The sequence below is a fragment of the Salvelinus namaycush genome, chromosome 39 (assembly GCF_016432855.1).
Source record: "Salvelinus namaycush isolate Seneca chromosome 39, SaNama_1.0, whole genome shotgun sequence".
NCBI lineage: Eukaryota > Metazoa > Chordata > Actinopteri > Salmoniformes > Salmonidae > Salvelinus > Salvelinus namaycush.
The window spans coordinates 15,448,215-15,463,755 of NC_052345.1; the positions used below are offsets into that span (position 1 = coordinate 15,448,215).

Sequence of the window (15,541 nt, forward strand, 5' to 3'; positions counted from 1 at the left end):
CTGGTGTAACTGAGTCAGGTTTGTAGGCCTTGCTCGCACACTTTTTTTTCCAGTTCTGCCCACAATTTTTTATAGGATTGAGGTCAAGGTTTTGTGATGGTCACTCCAATACCTTGACGTTGTTGTCCTTAAGCCATTTTGCCACAACTTTGGAAGTATGCTTGCGGTCATTGTCCATTTGGAAGACCCATTTGCGACCAAGCTTTAACTTCCTGACTGATGTCTTGAGATGTTACTTCAATATATCTACAATTTTCCTGCCTCATGATGCCATCAATTTTGTGAAGTGCACCAGTCCCTCCTGCAGCAAAGCATCCCCACAATATGATGCTGCCACCCCCGTGCTTCACAGTTGGGATGGTGTTCTTCGACTTGCTAGCCTCCCCCTTTTTCCTCCAAACATAACGATGTCATTATGGCCAAACAGTTCTATTTTTGTTTGATCAGACCAGGGGATATTTCTCCAAAAACTACAATGTCCCCATTTGTCCCCATGTGCATTTGCAAACCGTAGTCTGGCTTTTTATGGCGGTTCTGGATCAGTGGCTTCTTACTTGCCGAGCGGCCTTTCAGGTTATGCCGATATAGGACTCGTTTTACCGTGGATATAGATACTTTTGTACCCGTTTCCTCCAGCATCTTCACAAGGTCCTTTGCTGTTGTTCTGGAATTGATTTGCACTTTTTGCACCAAAGTACATTCATCTCTAGGAGACAGAACGCGTCTCCTTCCTGAGCGGTATGATGGCTGCGTGGTCCCATGGTGTTAATACTTGCGTACCATTGTTTGTACAGATGAACGTGGTACCTTCAGGCGTTTGGAAATTGCTCTCAAGGATGAACCAAACTTGGCTGATTTCTATTGATTTTCCCATGATGTCAAGCAAAGAGGCACTGAGTTTGAAGGTAGGCCTTAAAATACATCCACAGGTACACCTTCAATTGACTCAAATTATGTCAATTAGCCTATCAGAAGCTTCTAAAGCCCTTTTCTGGAATTTTCCAAGCTGTTTAAAGGCACAGTCAACTTAGTGTATGTAAACTTCTGACCCACTGGAATTGTGATATTATAAGTGAAATAATCTGTCTGTAAACAATTGTTGGAAAAATTACTTGTGTCATGCACAAAGTAGATGTTAAACTATAGTTTTGGCAAGTCGGTTAGGACAAGAAATTTGTGGAGTGGTTGAAAAACGAGTTTTAATGACTCCAACCTAAGTGTATGTAGACTTCCAACTTCAGCTGTATGTAAATGTGATGTATATTAAAAAATATATATATATTTGCAAACATTTCTAAAAAAAATGTTTTTTTTTTGCTTTGTCATTATGGGATATTGTGTGTAGATTGATGAGGGAGAATAAACATTTTAGAATAACTGTATTCATTACCATTACATAACCCAACCACTACTGCCTGGGTATTTGTTAGACCTAGGCTACATCTCATACAACCATGTTGTCAAGTTCAAGTCAATCATATGAAGGAGAAGGTTGTCCTAACGTCGTTACCCACCACTTCCTAGAGGTGGTCTTGGGGACCATTGCATAACCACTACAATACCTCTAATATTCATGTGAAGTGTTAATGGAGTTCAAGAGTCTAGGGCAGAGTATCACTTACCTCCATCACCAGCTCAAAGGGATGCTTGTACACCCTGATGGGTGACTGATACTTCTGCACCATGGTGGGAACGACTGTGGTGCCAACGACCTAAGAGAAAACAATCGGATATTAGAGCTTAATAATAACCATCATCACAGAATCGTCTTGGTGAGAGAAGACAATGGGCCAGACTGCATTAGACTGGGAGCGTAACACACAAAGAAAATAGTGCTTAAGGTGGTAAAATGCCAGTATCATTCTCAATGGCCCCGATGGAGGCATCTGACATGTCATTAAGTAAGCCAGGTTTGTGTGTTTGTGTGTGTGTGTGTGTGTGTGTGTGTAGCAGCTGGCGGGGAGCCCGGAGTACTTGGCAGTTTGTCTGCAGTGATAGCCTGCAGGAAGGCACTCTGCTCTGCCGTGGGTGAGGAAGCGCGTCTCATTGAACTGATCAATGAAGGCAACGTTTCGCACCATACATCACACATTCAGGAACTGAACTGCATAGCGAACAGAAATTGAGATAGACATGGCCAAATACTGGAAAGTCAGGGATTGCCAAGTGCCAACTAGTCCCTACCACATGACTGATAAACTACTCAGGTAGATCTACAATGATGCGTATGTAAATGTTATGTGGAGCTAGCGGTAGAGCTGAAAGCTTGGGAGCAATTAATACTGCACTACAGCCTATGTAAACGCATGAACGGGTGGTTGGCCGCAGAGAATTGATGAATTAATGCGTTCTCTGTGATGTAAATGTAAGCAGTGCATTCCAAGAACTTAGTGGTGGTAACCAGAGTGCAGACATTGGCAAATACAGTAGGACTAGGCTATAGTCCTAATAGAGCCAACATACACTGCTCAAAAAAATAAAGGGAACACTTAAACAACACAATGTAACTCCAAGTCAATCACACTTCTGTGAAATCAAACTGTCCACTTAGGAAGCAACACTGATTGACAATAAATTTCACATGCTGTTGTGCAAATGGAATAGACAAAAGGTGGAAATTATAGGCAATTAGCAAGACACCCCCAATAAAGGAGTGATTCTGCAGGTGGTGACCACAGACCACTTCTCATTTCTTATGCTTCCTGGCTGATGTTTTGGTCACTTTTGAATGCTGGCGGTGCTCTCACTCTAGTGGTAGCATGAGACGGAGTCTACAACCCACACAAGTGGCTCAGGTAGTGCAGCTCATCCAGGATGGCACATCAATGCGAGCTGTGGCAAGAGGGTTTGCTGTGTCTGTCAGCGTAGTGTCCAGAGCATAGAGGCGCTACCAGGAGACAGGCCAGTACATCAGGAGACGTGGAGGAGGCCGTAGGAGGGCAACAACCCAGCAGCAGGACCGCTACCTCCGCCTTTGAGCAGGAGGAGCACTGCCAGAGCCCTGCAAAATGACCTCCAGCAGGCCACAAATGTGCATGTGTCTGCTCAAACGGTCAGAAACAGACTCCATGAGGATGGTATGAGGGCCCGACGTCCACAGGTGGGGGTTGTGCTTACAGCCCAACACCGTGCAGGACGTTTGGCATTTGCCAGAGAACACCAAGATTGGCAAATTCGCCACTGGCGCCCTGTGCTCTTCACAGATGAAAGCAGGTTCACACTGAGCACATGAGCACGTGACAGACGTGACAGAGTCTGGAGACGCCGTGGAGAACGTTCTGCTGCCTGCAACATCCTCCAGCATGACCGGTTTGGCGGTGGGTCAGTCATGGTGTGGGGTGGCATTTCTTTGTGGGGCCGCACAGCCCTCCATGTGCTCGCCAAAGGTAGCCTGACTGCCATTAGGTACCGAGATGAGATCCTCAGAGCCCTTGTGAGACCATATGCTGACACATGCACATTTGTGGCCTGCTGGAGGTCATTTTGCAGGGCTCTGGCAGTGCTCCTCCTGCTCAAAGGCGGAGGTAGCGGTCCTGTTGCTGGGTTGTTGCCCTCCTACGGCCTCCTCCACATCTCCTGATGTACTGGCCTGTCTCCTGGTAGCGCCTCCATGCTCTGGACACTACGCTGACAGACACAGCAAACCTTCTTGCCACAGCTCGCATTGATGTGCCATCCTGGATGAGCTGCACTACCTGAGCCACTTGTGTGGGTTGTAGACTTCGTCTCGTGCTACCACTAGAGTGAGAGCACCGCCAGCATTCAAAAGTGACCAAAACATCAGCCAGGAAGCATAGGAACTGAGAAGTGGTCTGTGGTCACCACCTGCAGAATCACTCCTTTATTGGGGGTGTCTGGCTAATTGCCTATAATTTCCACCTTTTGTCTATTCCATTTGCACAACAGCATGTGAAATTTATTGTCAATCAGTGTTGCTTCCTAAGTGGACAGTTTGATTTCACAGAAGTGTGATTGACTTGGAGTTACATTGTGTTGTTTAAGTGTTCCCTTTATTTTTTTGAGCAGTGTATATTGACCCTGAAACCGCTGCATGCTATTTGGAGGTTGGGGAGGGATTTGTCAAAATGTGTATTTTTCCATATATAGAGACACACCCTATGTTTTAATAAAACCAACTATTGATGCATTGAGCTTGTCTGATGCCTTAAGCACACGGTTTGATGAAATAAGACAAATGACTCAAGAGGGAGCCAGAGATCAAGATAACAACAAACAAAAACTTAACCCGACCATTCTCCTCCCACCTCTACTGGCTTTCGCAGATTCTGCCATTACTCTCCTGAAGTTGGCTGTAATAGGTTGCCGACTCCACGTGTAACCTTTCTCATGCGGAATGCCAATTTATCTTACCATTTCTACTGATCTGCGTGCCAGTTATAGTTTTCACGTGCATATTTTCGTGAAACTGTTAAAACTAATTTATAATAACGTCTTTGTATATCAAAATCATTGTCATGTGGTTATTCAAAATTATATCCAAATCTAAATGAAAAGTTATACAATCCTAAAAAGTTACTTCTATTGCCATTACCAACTATGTAAAAATTGCCTATAAAGCCAACAAATAAAAACATTGTAGCCTGCAGGTAGAAAATATCCTGATAATAATAAATATACTATAAATCACAACGTCTGCAATGAACTTGAAACTTGGGATGCACGATATAAAAAAAATGGTAAACATATCGGAATCGGACGATATTACCTAAAAATGCCAACATTGGTATCGGCCCGATGTCTAGTTTAACGCCGATGTTAAAAACCGATGTCAAAGCTACCGTGCATACCTATATAACGTAGGTATATGACATGATGACACCATGTACAATTTTGCCCTACACGTGCAACACAGCATTCCTAACCTAGCCCACAATGTCTGCTGTGTGGATCGAGCAGTCAACAATTCGAGCAGTCATTTGAAAGAGTAAGAACATTTCAGCAAGACAACTTAAAAGGCGAAATCCATTAAAGCCTAGATAATGGCATTTAGTGCCCTTAACAATAAACCGTTCTCTGGGTGATGATGGCTTTCGCCGACTGGTCGAGCACCGGTACACACTACCAAGTGCGCAATTTTTCAGATGTTGCCCTCCCGGAGTTACACAGTAATAGCGTCACACCTATTAGCTTCTTGCCATACATACTATGGAACGCCGTTTGGGTCTTTGCGTGCCAAAAAAGATACAGTAGCACTGTCAAAGCTGTTCAAAAAAAGTCTGCAAACAAGCAAACACCGGCCACGAACGATGCGTTTACAATACCGCGTTGGTAATAAAGCATCATTTGTTTGACCGCAACTTCTGGGGTAGCTAGCTTTAGCTTGGTATCTAGCTAGCACTAATACAACCAGCCTGAAAACAATGACGAGTAGAAACTGCAGTCATTTTCATTATTCTTAGTAATGATTTAGGAATCCTTATGAGTAAGTATTAGCTAGGTTGCCACTTGTTCACCTATTGAAATTTAACTTCAGTTCATGAAAATACATAGCTAGCCAGCAACTTAACCCTGTTGCCCAAAGCCAACGTTATAAGCAGCCAGGTGGCTTCATCTGGCGAGTGAGGCTCGACCGGACAGGGTTGTGTGTTGTGAAGCTAGCCACAATAAGGATTAGGCACAATAGTGGAATTTGCGATTTGCCTTCAAAAATAAAAGTATGTCATTGACAGTGATGCAAATGAATACAAATAGTAGAATTATGCCAAACTTATTTTGAAGGCTAACCGCAAAGTCCACTATTGTGGCTAATCCTTATTGTGGCTGGCTTCACATAGATGGGTCTGACCAGCGTTAATCAAATAATAACTGTCTTATAAATTAGGGTTATTTTAGATGACACCTAGCTATATAGTTAGCTAGCTAACTGAAACAGATTGTTGTTTTGCTATGTTTTTGGGGAAGAACATTGTTTGCATCCATGACCTAGCTAGCTTTATTTTTTTTACTGTCTGTTTTTTTTAATGCACTGTAGGTGCGCGAGACAACTTTACCAGCATCATAGCATATGTATCGATGAATCGTTGTGACATATGAAATACGAGTGATAGAGTAATCAATGTGTAATAACTTCGTAAAAAAATAATGACCGCGTTAATGCGACGTGCAGTCATATTCAGGTCCTGATTGGACTCCCAATCACGGCCGGATGCGATACAGCCTGGATTCAAACCAGGGACTGTTGTTAAGCCTCTTGCACTGAGATGCAGTGTCTTGGACCGCTGTGTCCATATGTGTTAACTATTTAACTGTACTAGAATGTTTAAAAGGCAGCTAAAATGTTAAATATCGGTATAATTTTCTTTGGCAAGGAAAATACCGGATATCGGCCAAAAATGTCATATAGGTGCATCACTACTTGAAACGTATCAACTATTAACTTGGTACATTGGATAAATTATTCTGGGCCTTCAGAGTTTCCTGTGCCAATGAACTCGGGACAGACACAGCTGTAGGCTATTTGCGCAACGGATAAGAAGTCATTAAGTAGGCCTATTTCATGACGTTTCCACTGGATCAGAGCATGACATTTTTCCTCTTTCACGCCAAGTGGTTATCGAAAGGGAGAAAGCTGGAAAGATGTTTTATACAGGACCTCCCGCCCTAACATAACCGAGCCTTAATCTAGTAGAATTCACTCATCTTTTTTGACGTGTCTGACAACTAATAATCGGATAAATTGACGAGGTGTACCAAAATAAACTAATGGTGGGACTCAATCGCAACACATTCAGAGTGCCATTTTCAAAATGTCATACTATAACACTTCCTTTTACGCATACTATTTAGTACGCTAGTATGGGATTTGGACACAGACGTTATCTTGTACGGTTCACGGCTCATAGGGTCTTACAGGAGAAATGTAGGCCCTATAGTCTAAAAAGGGTCTAAAATTGCCACTTTCATCATGATTTTCTCAAATGGTTTGTGATACAAATGTAAAAAGCATGTCAAACATTCTTCCTCCCAAAGTTTATGTGGGAATTGCCAGACCAATCTGAGATACGTTAAATATTTCCGGGCTGTCCTGGCGTGGAATCGCCCTGTTGTCTAACAGCTATTGGGTAAGCCTGGGATGTGTTTATTAGGGGCACAACGAGCGCTTCTTATTGGACAGGTTCAGATTGTACTACCTCCCTGTTTCAGACCATTTTCTTACGCTTTGTGCCTACTGAACACAACCCAGATCTCAAAACAAAAATGACATTGTGAAATGTAAGTGTTGCTGTAAACCTGTACCGACAAGGACATGTAAAGACAGGCAGAGTACCTGCCCAGTCTTAGCACATGGCATACCTTACTTGTTCAGTGTTATTGATTTATTTAACGTGCAGATACATGTTACTGAGCAGTAAGTGTTGCTTGACGTTTTCAGCAGCCGCGCAGCAAGGAAGGGACCTTGTGTGATAGGGGTGTTAAAACACTTGCTACACAGCACTACTTCTGGTAGGTCTGATCCATCCGGGGCGTTAGGTTCGGCTTGAGCCTCCAACGTTTAAGAAAGCATAAGCCACACGTAACGCACTGGACCAGAGCTATACTTCTGAGGGATATGGGGCATTTCAACTAAAACATCACACTAGCCTGGGTGTCAGTCCGTGTTTTTTTAATTTTTAAAAAGGCATGACAATTTCATAGGAGTTGGCAAGAGAGCAGAAGACTGGCACCAAGGCTACATCTATTCTACTGTCTGTAAAAGCTCATCATATTCTACTAGTGGAACTAGCCTTTCCATTTAGCCAACTACAGGGGTTATTTAGGCTACTTAAAAACAGGTGAACAATTTTTACCGTCATGTTTTAAAGGGAGATGATATTTCCCTGTTGAACAAAAGATGTAAGTCAAGGAGAAAAGAACAGGTGACTTTTCAGAAAGCAAACCACAATACAGGTTCTTTGTTCACTGTTATCCATTATGCCATAGCGATGACCAGAAGCACTGTAATACAGTACAAACAAACTGTGCCAGTGCCACTCAAACACTTATAGCTGAGCCCTTCAGAAATCCACAACACTCACTCAGTGAGTGATACACTCTCTCTCTCACACACACTATATACTGTAGCTACAACATATAGAAGCCTATAACATGTGAAGTCGTTAAAAGTATAGTTCGGGTTATTTAGCCTACATTTGAGCTACATTAGCTGGTCATCACAGTACACAATCACTGCAGGCATGGGGCTTGCAGGTAATACGAATTCACACATGCATAACGTTAACTGAACAAATATAAATGACACTCACCAATGAATTAACGGAATATCTTTAACAATTATCTGCTTCTTTCGATATATCTGGCTCGTATTGTTTAGTCTGAGCAGGGCACTCAAGTACCGTTATACTGTTAATCCATAGTCTTATTCGGTTCCTTTTTCGCCGGTCGGTGACGAACCAGTGCTGAACGTTAGCTAGCTGTTATGCTAGCCAGTTAGCCATCGACCTGATAGCGACAACAGCATTTTAAAAATGCATAGATAGCTAACACAGCGAAAAGATTCCAGATGCCGCTAGCGAGCTAAAATCAGCCAGCTGAGGGTTTGCGCCGTGAGGACCGGAGAATGAATGTATTTGAAAGCTCGAGTTTTCGCATTGACAGTTACGCCCCTCCCATTTGGTACCGACAGAGCTCAGCAGTGCCGCGGTGCGGTGCGCTCCGCTCATACAAAACAATTCCACTGCTTCTCCATCCTTTTCATATGCAGTTACAATAAAAACTTTTATTTTTATTATCATTGAATATAAATCAGTTTCTAAATATTATGTTGGCCTATCAGGGAAATAATAGTTGAGTGATGGTACAGAATATTAGAGACGAGAGATGAGCTGCCATATGGTGCTTGAAAATGAAATTTATGCTATCAGCTCAGCGGTCACAAGATTAATGTAAAATGTTCTTTATACTGAGATGAGACAGAGGATAAAGCTACGTCAGCTTCACTGCTCAGGGAACTGGGCACATGCAAATTTGAAAAAAGTTGTCATGACCATGCATCAAATCATGATATTGGACAACAGGCCCATGTGACATTTGTAAATTGATCTCTTTCCTCATACTTCCGTTTGCAAAATGAGTGTAATTTACTGTGTGGATCCCCTAAAATCCATAAGATAATATTTGACTAATTCTGCACTCAAATATAATCTAAATCCCTGAATCTTGCATAATTTATATGGGGGATTTATCCATTTAAAATACAGCATGACATGGCATGCACTTTACAACTCATGAGCACAACTCAGTCTCTAGAATCCATTTACTGGATTTCAGCTTAGTTCTGCTAAAGTCCATGTGCACGTGCCAGTCTTTCAACAACAAAAAAGTGTGTGGCATAAGTGAGTTGGCAGTACAGCTCATCATAAGCATGAGTTGAAGAGTCCCCCGAAACTATTAAGTTATGCTTACTGTATAGATACAATTGCATAAGGAATATGTTCAGTAGGCTGCATTGAGTCAACATTGGGAATTCAATCACCAGTATTACTGTACAACAAAATGAGTCATGGGATACAAAGGATGAACCATTTGATAAGATCGTTTCAGGATTTCCATCTAACCTGAAAATGCATGATTAAAAAAAAAAGTTTACACTTTAGTAAACCGTTAATGACATTTTCAATACTAACCCCATTAGCCATGTAATAAGATCTGCTTCCACCATTGCAATGCTTTTATCAACATTCCATTTGATCAATTTAGGACATTATGGCACAGGGGGAACTGTTGCGTGTTACATGTGTAGTCTCACAACTACCCACTTCCCCTAGGGCAGGGCTTCCTGTTGAATAACCATTTGAGAACACCAAATCCCAGCAGGGATATTAAGAGGTATGAATCATTTGCGTTCATCCTCGATATGGAAACATTTCACATGGCCGTGGAATCATGCACATGTAGTTATCTGCACAGAGTTCGGATATTAGATCTAAGTAGAACAACTTTAAGATAATCCTCTAAGATCCACACAGGGTAATGTCAGTCTAACCTCTCCATTCTGAGCACATAGGGATTTTAGGTCATATTTCATAACAGTGCCATCAATGACAAAGCTTTCTGGGCATAAGCAGCAGCCTTGGGACAAAGCTTATTCTTTGGGCCAAGGAATTACACACTAAGTATGCAAGACATTTGGCACAGATGGCTAGTGCTGATATGTGATTGCCTCCATGCTTTCAAAGGCAAACTAGTAACATTCAGCCCCAAACCAAAGTCTACCATCAAACCCACCAAGGTTAAAACTACAGTAGGTGGTGCAAATGTCTTCATTTGTTTTAATGTTTGCTGTATTAAAAAGGAATAGATTGACATGGATACAAAGTTGTTTACTAGTTTTATTGATGAATCATGGACAAAAGGCAAAATTAGTTCTGACAACATGCCACATTAGTTTACGCCACTAAGAGAACAGTATATTCCAGAAATACATTCATACAAACGTGATATGGTCGTTACAGACCCCCTGCAAGGTCATTGCAATAACATTCTGTCATGAACACATTTCTCATGCTTGTAGCGTTTGTTGCTTGCTACCTTCTCCTTGAGGAAGTGGATAATATAAAACTTCACTGAATCTTTGACAAATGGTTCTCCTGATGACAATACACCACTATAGATTACATTTAATCTATTTCTATGAATATACATCAGTCAAAACATCAACGGTTTGATTCTGCTCCTTCACTCCATCAGGACAAGCGTTGGAACCAGGAAGTGGTACGAAACCTAACACAAGAGAGAAAGTGCATCAACTGATGAGTCAGAACCCACTGGGCTGAAGAGGAGCACAGAGGGGCATCACCTCCTTGGGGGTTCAAACAGATGGGTTTGGAAACTTTTTCTCCAACAATTCTGAAAATAGATGCTTTTTATGAGTTCTATCACAAACGGTCATAAACAAAAAGCTCCCGGCTGCTATACAATCAACGCCACATTGACATTAGGCTTACCTGACAAAAATATGATTATTTTTCTCAATTGGGTAGCCATTGTTTTGCAAACTGTTCTGCAGCAGACATTACTTTCTTGATTAATGCATAATTAAAGAGAATTCAACTCAAATTTGTTATCCCCCCCGACCATCATTTTTCATTGTTTGTCAAAATATATTTGTAATAAGCATATTGAGAGTAACATTTAAACAAAAAAAATCCAGAATACATTTTATGGGACCCCCTTAGTTGTGTATTAACCATTATATTGACAAAAATCAATTATACACCAAGGGCCTGGGGAAGTGTAGCAGAGGAGAAAAGGCCCATTTGAAAGCTATACAAATAAATTACACTTAATTTTTTAGTAGCTCTCATGCTAGAAAAGGTTGGAGACCCCTACTTTATAACATAGCATTGTTAGCATCGTTACGGATTGGCTTGAAGGGCATTCTAGAGCGTGCATCATTTCTCTATAACGCACAATACATCAGCACGGTAGAATTCAGTGGCTAGAGTTCATTCTTCCATGTTCTATGTTTGAACTGCTTTTGAAAGTAAAATACTCATTTAAAACATTGGCATTGTTGAATTACATTTTCATAATAGCAAAATAGGACTGCTGGGTTGGTCAGAGATACTTTTGAGGAGAAGTGGAAATTCCATTGGAATCGTATTAACGCCCATTGTGTAAGTTGCCCATGTGTCGTCAATGAGCCGTGCGGTGCTTTCTGGGACAAGGAAAGCTCTCCTTCAAGGAGTGAAGGGGAGTCAATGTGGAAGAAAATGTTAATGAAATTCATGCTAATGTTAACATTGCATGACGACTAGCATAACCGCGGGATGCTGCATGACAATGTGAACGCGATTGGGTGACAATCTGCTGACCGAGGCGTTATAAGTTCCTCCATTGCCCAATGGAGTCCCATCTCTGGTTTGGTTAGCTAAATAAGTCTGGTTATTAAGGCAACTAATGTAGCTATCAATTAAACTTGCTGGCTACTTAAGTGGATTTGGAACACATTTCTCCTGGTAAATGTGTCAAATTATAGCCATGGTACAAAAGTGATAACCAATGCAGGGGTTCTGTGTGTCCTCTGGAAAATAACTCCCTGGGAGGTAAGTTCCACTCCGCCAGAGCGTCGTAGAACATGCCTTCCACAGAACACACAGCCAATTGATTATCCCTTATGTAATTGACAAATCTTTACGCAAGATGTTGAAAATGGTGGGCGTAGCCTACGAAGCATGACACATGCAATGAGGAAAGGAGGAGTTGCACAATACACCAACAGCATTTAACCACCATAAAATATATCAGGAAGGGATACATCTGTTTTCTAAAGACATTTGTGTGCAGTATCATACAAGAGCATCAACCAGCTGTATGCATGCTCACACCTGCAACTGCCAGGGAAGGCTTCACAGAACCCCCTGTTATAGTCTAGGTCCAACAAGGCACGCTGCAGCATACGGCCAAACTGCAGCACCTGCCCAAGACCAGATTATCAAAAGCATGCACGTCCAGAATGACATACCATTCCCTATATAGTTCACTGCATCAAATAGGGAGTCATTTGGGACAGATGCACTATAGGCCAAGCCAATATAGCCTACTTACCAGGTAGGCTATTACAGCAGAGGTGAGAGGGATCTATTTCTAACAGAAATAGAATCTGTCAATATATTTCTATGCTTTCCCCTTCATTGTCGTCATGCATCTGGTCTCAATAGATGCCCCATCATGTGAGTTCATCAAGGACATCTGACACGATGAGATGCCAGCCCACTACAGGTGAGAAACAGAAGACACATTTTTAGTACAGTAGTTTGCTGATCTGATAAACATTGGTTTCATACGTCAGACAGTTCAACTTATAAGACAATATTTGATCGGTCCCTCATGAGTTTATTGATCTTATCCTAGTGTGCCCTCTACTGGACAACGTTATCATTACCACCAACAGGGAAATCTTTGTCACTAGACCACGTGTCAAACTCATTCCGTTGAGGGACAAGTGTCTGCGGGTTTTCGATCCGCATTGTACTTGCGTGATCATTTCAGCTCATTGATTAGTTTTAAACTCCAGTCACCTGGTTGTTTAGGTCTTTAGTGAAATTGAAAGGAAATAAAGAGGCAGCATACACTCAGCCCTCCATGGAATGAGTTTGACACCCCTGCACTAGACTACTAAACCTGTATATTCTTCTACAGTACCCCTTTCCCACTGAAGTTAGTTGGCAAAAGCCAATCTAGTTTAATTGAATTGTAAATACATCTACAGCAGCATCTCAACACAAAAAGATAGAAGGGACACTTATGTTATCAAAAGACAGAGTTTGTGTGCAGTATCATACAAGAGCATCAAACAGCTGTATACATGCTCACACCTGCAACTGCCAGGGAAGGCTTCACAGAACCCCCTGTTATAGTCTAGGTCCAACAAGGCACGCTGCAGCATACGACCACGACGGCTACACTGCAGCACCTGCCCAAGACCAGATTATCAAAAGCATGCACATTCAAAAGCAAAGGTGAGGGATCCATGATCTTGGCACCACAAATATTTCTGCACCTTTATTGTCAGCATGCATCTCTTGACTTCAAGGACACCCGACTCATTGAGATATGTTTCTCCATCTGTAGGGGTTCAGCATAGGAGATTAGTGTTTTAGTGGAGCAGTTTATTGTTGAGATGATAAACATTGGTTTCATATATTAGACAGAATATTTTCAGACCCTCATGAGTGTATTGATCTTATACTAGTATGCACTCCCTCTACTGGACAACGTGTATCATTACCACCAACAGTGAAATCTTTATGGCAGTAGACTACTAGCTAAACCTATACTATTTTCTATAGTACCCCTTTGCCACAGAAGTTAGATAGCTGGCTAGTGAAAACTAATCTAGTTGAATAGTAAATGCATTACAGAATTTTAGATTAACACAAAACAATTGAGGGAAGGGACAACTTATGTTTTCTAAAAGACAAAAGTATGTGTGCAGTATCATTAACGTCAAACTGCTGTATACGTGCTCACAACTACAACCGCCAGGCTTCACAAAACCCACTGCTTTAGTATACGGGTAACCGCCAAAATAAAGGAAACGCTTGAATAAATGAAGGATACAACGTGTATTGAAAGCTTCCACAGGTGTGGTTTCTGAATTCGTCAAGCAATTAACATCCGATAATGCTTTGGGTCATTTATAAAAATGCCAAGTCGCCTATTATTTTCACTACCATGACTAGAAGAGATGTGCATCTTTGAAATAAGGGTCTCAAAGGAGTATAGGTGGTTTAAAGTGTACGTCATTCACCAGATTTTAACACGCTGCAGCCATTGATGGCTACACTACATCACCTGCCCAAAACCAGATTTAGCTACCACTACACCGTGATTGCCAAATGGCACCCTATTTCCTAAGTGCCCTGGTCAAAATAGGAAATACGATGACATTTGGGACGGATACACATGTTATAAATCCAACAGTTATCAGAAACAAGTACCCCTTTTTTATTTTTTTTACAAAATGGGACCCCGTCACTTGTTTGGCCTGGTTGGACGTTTTACAAACCTAGCTAAGTTAGCTAGTTAACGTTAGCTTTTGGCCAGGCAGGTTAGCAAGGACACATTTCTTACCATGTGTTCTTCAATGTGTTTCGGTCATTTCCATCCATTCGAATCATCTCCTTACCTCAATACATAAAATGTAAGGTTTTAACAAATGTTAAAAAGGAGCTCCACTTTGCTAGCTTGCCGCCTCAGACTAGGACAAAAAATACTTATTTTGGATTGCTTTGGCGGATCGCATCCAATTTAAGCTGCATACACTGCCACCTACTGTACTGGAGTGAGACCATTCACGACCTACCTATACTGAACAAAAATATAAACGAACATGTAAAGTGTTGGTCCCATGTTTCATGAACTGAAATAAAATATATCAGAAATGTTCGATACGCACCAAAAGCTTATTTCGCTCAAATTTTGCGCACTAATTTGTTTACATCCCTGTAAGTGAGCATTTATCCTTTGTCAAATTAACGCATCCACTTGACAGGTGTGGCATATCAAGAAGCTGATTAAACAACAGGATCATAACACCGGTGCACCTTGTTCTGCAGACCATAAAAGGCCACTCTAGAATGTGCAATTTTGTCAAACAACACAATGCCACAGATGTCTCAAGTTTTGAGGGAGCGTGCAATTGGCATGCTGACTACAGGAATGTCTACCAGAGCTGTTGCCAGAGAATTGAATATTAATAATGTTAGAGAATTTTGCAGTACGTCCAACCGGCCTCACAACTGCAGTTCACGTGTAACCACGCCAGCCCAGGACCTCCTCATCCAGCTTCTTCACCTGCGGGATTGTCTGAGACCAGCCACCCAGACAGCTGATGAAACTGAGGAGTATTTCTGTTTATCATAAAGCCCTTTTGTGGGGAAAAACTCATTCTGATTAGCTGGGCCTGGCTCCCCAGTGGGTGGGCCTATTCCCTCCCAAGCCCACCCATGGCTGTACCCCTGCCCAGTCATATGAAACCAATAGATTAGGGCCTAATGCATTTATTTATATTGACTGA

At 41.8% G+C, this 15,541-nt stretch overlaps 1 protein-coding gene and 1 long non-coding RNA gene across 2 annotated transcripts in view; both read right to left on the bottom strand.

The window, feature by feature from the left end:
• LOC120032820 (SEC14-like protein 1) overlaps positions 1-8,559 on the bottom strand; it is a 69,479-nt gene extending 60,920 nt beyond the window's left edge. Inside the window, exons 1-2 of the mRNA XM_038979007.1 lie at positions 8,265-8,559; positions 1,623-1,712 (exon numbers count right to left, since the gene is read on the bottom strand). Coding sequence (XP_038834935.1) covers positions 1,623-1,685 — 63 coding nt within the window. The 5' untranslated portion in view covers positions 1,686-1,712; positions 8,265-8,559. The remainder of the gene's footprint in view (positions 1-1,622; positions 1,713-8,264) is intronic.
• A 1,772-nt stretch (positions 8,560-10,331) lies between these two features.
• Positions 10,332-14,750, bottom strand: LOC120032656. Its single transcript, XR_005473849.1, has 4 exons — positions 14,596-14,750; positions 13,523-13,587; positions 12,568-12,735; positions 10,332-10,740 (listed from the first exon to the last, which is right to left on the bottom strand). It is a non-coding gene; the product is annotated as an uncharacterized LOC120032656 (long non-coding RNA).
• Between the last annotated feature and the right edge of the window lie 791 nt (positions 14,751-15,541).